The sequence below is a fragment of the Monopterus albus genome, unplaced genomic scaffold (genome assembly GCF_001952655.1).
Source record: "Monopterus albus unplaced genomic scaffold, M_albus_1.0 scaffold7.1, whole genome shotgun sequence".
Classification (NCBI taxonomy): Eukaryota; Metazoa; Chordata; class Actinopteri; order Synbranchiformes; family Synbranchidae; genus Monopterus; species Monopterus albus.
Window position 1 is genome coordinate 5,727,201 of NW_018127887.1, and position 5,083 is coordinate 5,732,283.

The 5,083-nt window shown below is 38.7% G+C and overlaps 1 protein-coding gene and 1 long non-coding RNA gene across 2 annotated transcripts in view; both read left to right on the forward strand.

Moving 5' to 3' along the window:
* The first annotated feature begins 786 nt into the window (after positions 1-786).
* LOC109974497 (uncharacterized) lies at positions 787-2,684 on the forward strand. Its single transcript, XR_002276970.1, has 3 exons — positions 787-961; positions 1,563-1,642; positions 2,582-2,684. It is a non-coding gene; the product is annotated as an uncharacterized LOC109974497 (long non-coding RNA).
* Positions 2,685-5,005: 2,321 nt separating this feature from the next.
* The window catches only part of LOC109973201 (G/T mismatch-specific thymine DNA glycosylase-like), a 5,689-nt gene continuing 5,611 nt past the window's right edge, over positions 5,006-5,083 (forward strand). The window contains exon 1 of the mRNA XM_020622611.1: positions 5,006-5,011. Coding sequence (XP_020478267.1) covers positions 5,006-5,011 — 6 coding nt within the window. The remainder of the gene's footprint in view (positions 5,012-5,083) is intronic.

A 5,083-nucleotide genomic window follows, 5' to 3' on the forward strand; every position in this document is an offset into this window, starting at 1 on the left:
TTTATCCTTGATTGAAAAGGCAGATTCAAAGCTCATTGGCAAGAGCAGGAAGATGCAGTTATTTGAATTTCTCACTCACTATTGGCTTTTTTTAAACAAATGAGTGCTTTGTCAACAGAAGCGCAGACTGGCAATTACAAAGAGACAGCATATAAAAGAGTACATTTAACATGTTTAAACTGCAAATAAATTATCGAATAACCTTTCCTTAAAATTCATGTAATGGCATTATTGTCTAAAAAGCTCATCCAAGAACACACTGCAAGATTCGCAGAGTACTCTGTTGTTTGTGGGATCAAGTTCATACACTTTATAGGACAGAACTTTAAAGAACATGTTCACTGTCACTGTTCACTATAACTTTATATACTAAAGCTATATGAGTACTGCAATAGCGTGTTGACATTTGATACAGTGGTAGTGGTAGTGGTAGTAGTGGTGGTGGTGGTGGTGATGGTAGTAGTAGTAGTATTAGTAGTAGTAGTAGTGATACTTGTACTTGTACTTTTACTTCTTCTTCTTCTTCTTCTTCTTCTGTTGTTTAAACGACAGAGAAACCCGGAGCCAATAGAAAACAACCTTACAGAGTTTAAAAGTCGAGCCGATCATACCAATAATGAATGAAATAGATGCATACCGTTTTGTTTGGTTGCGGATTTATAAGGCAGCATACAGTACAAGCGACGTACATGAACGGATTTATTGAATATGTACTTATATTATTAAACAATCTAAAATATCCTCCTTGGAGTTATCTTTCTTATTTACGGTTAAAGATAGCTTTCTTTTTACACCCCTACCTCTTAGAGTTGAGATCTCCCGATGTCAAAGTTGACCCACAGGGCTGTCACGGCTTTGTTACCTTTGTTGCCCTTAAATGTTGTGAATAGAAGAGCAGGGCAGATGAATATATAACAAATATCTGTACAGAAGGAACCACTCTACACGTTAGCAGTAACAGGTATGGTAAAGTCTTTAACTACTGGTGAATTGGGCACAGTGTATTTGCGAGAAAACTCAGTGGAAGCGAAACCATTCATCTATGCTAGGTTAGCCGAACAGCTAGCTGTTGGCTAACATTAGCTGTACTTGTGGCGCTGGTAGCAATGCCTTTGTGTTATCCCCGGTGTACGAAACATATACACTCGAGATTAGATGGCTATAAATCCGTATTCACGATGTTTTAAAATGGAAAATCGATGGCAGGTTCTCAGTCAGGTTTAGCTTGTAAGTTAGCATAGCCATTGAGGAAGAGGGGAAACTCTTGTTAGCAGGTGTAGATGTGAAGTCGCAGAATTTGGTGTTTAGAATAACATTAAATACTGTTAATGTACTTATAATTATTACCTGCGTAGTTCTGTTTAAACTTTGTTTTGATGTGTCATCGCTACCTTATCCTGTGTTGGTGTTGTTTTTTTGTAGTTCACCTTTTGTTTACCTTCTGTTGCTAACTACAAAACCCTGGCACATGCATTCATTTTCACCCACTAGCACACTCTTATGCTAAACCAGATATGCATCACCTAGCTGTGTTTCCTCAACATGCATATTGATTCATTTAGCAAAGACAAACCACCCAAAAGATGGAAGAAAAGATGAAGGGATCACTGCCTGTTATCTCCCCGGAGTATCTTCAACAGTGGTGAGTCTTCCTCCTCACCAGTGTGGCAATACAGGAGGCAAAGTGTTATGAAATCTAAAGTGAAAGCATGTGCAACCCCAATGCCCGTTTTGACGTCTTCCATTGTTTTTATAATTTGGCATTTTGATTATTCACCATGAGTGATTTACTGTGCTGAATCTATAGCTTTATTATTGCTCAGTTGTATTTTACTGTACTGTTGTTTTCCCTTAATATGATGTGAAACTTTACTACAGTCTCTCTGATTTACTAAGTACAGTTGGCTGTGAACTAGAAGTGTGGGTTTTTCATATGCAGTGACAATAAAATGGAAGCAATTCCACTTCCATGTTTTTCAAACTGATATGCAGATATACAGTACAGATAACTCAAAATTGTACTTAAGTACAGTACTTGAGTAAATGTATTTAGTTTACTTTCAATCTCTAATAATCAGTTTATGGTCATTTTGAAGTTTGCACTTTGGGAAAATCTTGAATTATATTTCATTATTGTAAGAGGTGTTTCTAGTTCATCATCATCAACATAAAACCTCATTAACACCCCTCTAAACACTTTTAACCAAACAACTTGGACCTATTAGTAGTAGGACAGCATGCATCAGTTGCGTTTATCAAACAAAAAAATGCATCATCATTGTGTAACAGTCAAATACAAAAATGCTGAAACTTAACACAAAAGCACAAATTGCATAACACACTTGGCTTTAACAATCAAAATAAAGTTTTTAAAAGGCCTCAACAGTTTAAATTGTTTGTTTTTTTTTATCACTGTGCCCATGCTGAGCACATGTGATTTGCACCTTGAGGTCAGTGGGGTTTTTTTGTGGGGTTTTTTTTTTTTTACACAATAGTCCAACTTGGCTTTAACCCTGCAGCTGTTACTGTTTTGCATTTGTATTAACACGATTCTGTTTTTTAAAAAAATGTTCTACCACAGGGTTCAGTCTGCACAGCAGTTTCACGCTCTCCAGGCCCAGTATTCAGGCTTTAACCCCAAGCATCAGTTTCACTACCCTGAAAGGCCGATGGAAGAGACAGCATGATGGATCTTTAAATGAACCACTCTCAGACACCAACTCAGACATCAACTTTAAGAACTAAGATGTTAATTTTTCACCCTTCTCCAGCCAGGTGGCTTTAGAGATAACATCTCTCCAACTCTCTCTGTTTACTCTCCAAAATCATATGAAGGTCATGGAATCTTTGGCTTGCACAGGCAATTTTCCCTATATATATAATTTACTAAAAACAGATTTATGTTCATTTTTGTTTTATGTACATCATCTAATAGCAGTATAAGAACAATGGGGTCGAGCTTGGATTGACTGTTCTGGGAGTTTTTGCTGTTGTATTTACACCAGAAATTTAATTTAATTTGGAACATTATTGTTCCATATGCAATACCGCTGCGCCCCGGGTTCGAATCAGGGTTGCGTCAGGAAGGGCATCCGGCGTAAAATACGTGCCAAATGTCAACATGCGAGTCGTCAGTGTGACGATTCGCTGTGGCGACCCCTAGACGGGAAAAACCGAAAGTCACTTACAGTGGGTACAGAAAGTATTTAGACCCCCTTAAATTTTTCACTCTTTGTTATATTGCAGCCATATGCTAAAATCATTTAAGTTCATTTTTTTCCTCATTAATGTACACACAGCACCCCATATTGACAGAAAAACACAGAATTTTTGACATTTTTTCAGATTTATTAAAAAAGAAAAACTGAAATATCACATGGTCATAAGTATTCAGACCCTTTGCTCAGTATTTAGTAGAAGCAGCCTTTTGAGCTAATACAGCCATGAGTCTTTTTTGGGAATGATGCAACAAGTTTTTCACAGCTGCATTTGGGGATCCTCTGCCATTCCTCCTTGCAGATCCTCTCCAGTTCTGTCAGGTTGGATGGTAAATGTTGGTGGACAGCCATTTTCAGGTCTCTCCAGAGATGCTCAATTGGGTTTAAGTCAGGGCTCTGGCTGGGCCATTCAAGAACAGTCACGGAGTTGTTGTGAAGCCACTCCTTCGTTATTTTAGCTGTGTGCTTAGGGTCATTGTCTTGTTGGAAGGTGAACCTTCGGCCCAGTCTGAGGTCCTGAGCACTCTGGAGAAGGTTTTCGTCCAGGATATCCCTGTACTTGGCCACATTCAACCAGTCGTCCTGTCCCTGGAGGTGAAAAACACCCCCATAGCATGATACTTAATTCTGCAGCGGATCCCGGATCTGTGGGTTCACACTGAGGTGAGACAGGCAAGAAGTAGAACAAATAAAAACACCCCTGAAAGTCTTTGGCTAAATAAATTATGTGCAAAGACGAGTAAGCTTGCGCTTCATGAAGTGGTGAAAGCTCAGTGTTTCTCACTGGCCTGTCCTGAAGCCTGGAGCCAGAGGCTTTGATTCCTCTGTCAAACACCACTTCATGCATCTCCACAGCTGTTACCATTACTGTAAGGCTCATCATGTGTACTCATCCCTACTGCACTCAGGCACTGTACCTTCACCATCACTCTGTTGCTGTAGGATCAAACGTACTAAAAGATTAAATGAAAGCTTTTTGTTAAAGGTTTTCTCTGATGAGAGGACACAAAGAAAGAAAGGAAGAAAGTTGTAGTGGGTCAGAAAAAGAGAGAGCAGAACTATGGCATTACAAAAGGGGAGAAGCAGAACCTATCCCAAAGCCACTCTTGTGTAGCGGGTCCTTGCAGTTCTGAGCAGCCTCTAATTAGGGTAGTATTCAGGGGTGGCATTAGTTCCCAAACTTTTTTAATGGGGTGGAAAGCGGAGCTCCTTTTAGAGTAAGGGGATAAGTGTAGTGACTGTTCCATACACCGAATAGCAGATGGAGAGATTCTGCACCTCCCTGGGAGCTATTCACTCCTTTTACGCTTTTTTCCTCATTCCTCCTCCTCTCCCAATCCTCAATTGCTCTCTTTTTTTATATACTTCTGTGTTTTCACCTTCATCAGATGTACTCAGGTTTAGACAGAATTTTGGCTTTTATAAAGCAATCCAGGAAACAATATTAACCTACAATGGATCATTGTGCAGTGTCCCTGTAATAAATAAATAGATTTAATGCTTGTATAAAATTGACTTTTAAAGTAAATACTATTTATTTCAGATTTTTGTTTAGTGGGGATCAAACATGAATGGAGAAAACACATAAAGCTTTCTTTTTAAATTAATGAGGAAATTAAAAGCGTGGTTTCTGATTAGATTTGACCTACAACATCTTCTCAGATGGATTTCCTTTATTTACTGGTGTTTTTAAATAAAACCTTGTAAATATTCTCTTCTCACCCTTTATGAAGTAAAAACATTGTACTGAGTTACTTTGTGCAATTGTTCTATAAAGTATTGTTGTGATGGAGGTGGGGGTGATAGTTGGTATAGATGTGTGTGTGTGTGTGTGTGTGTGTGTGTGTGTGTGTGTGTGTGTGTGT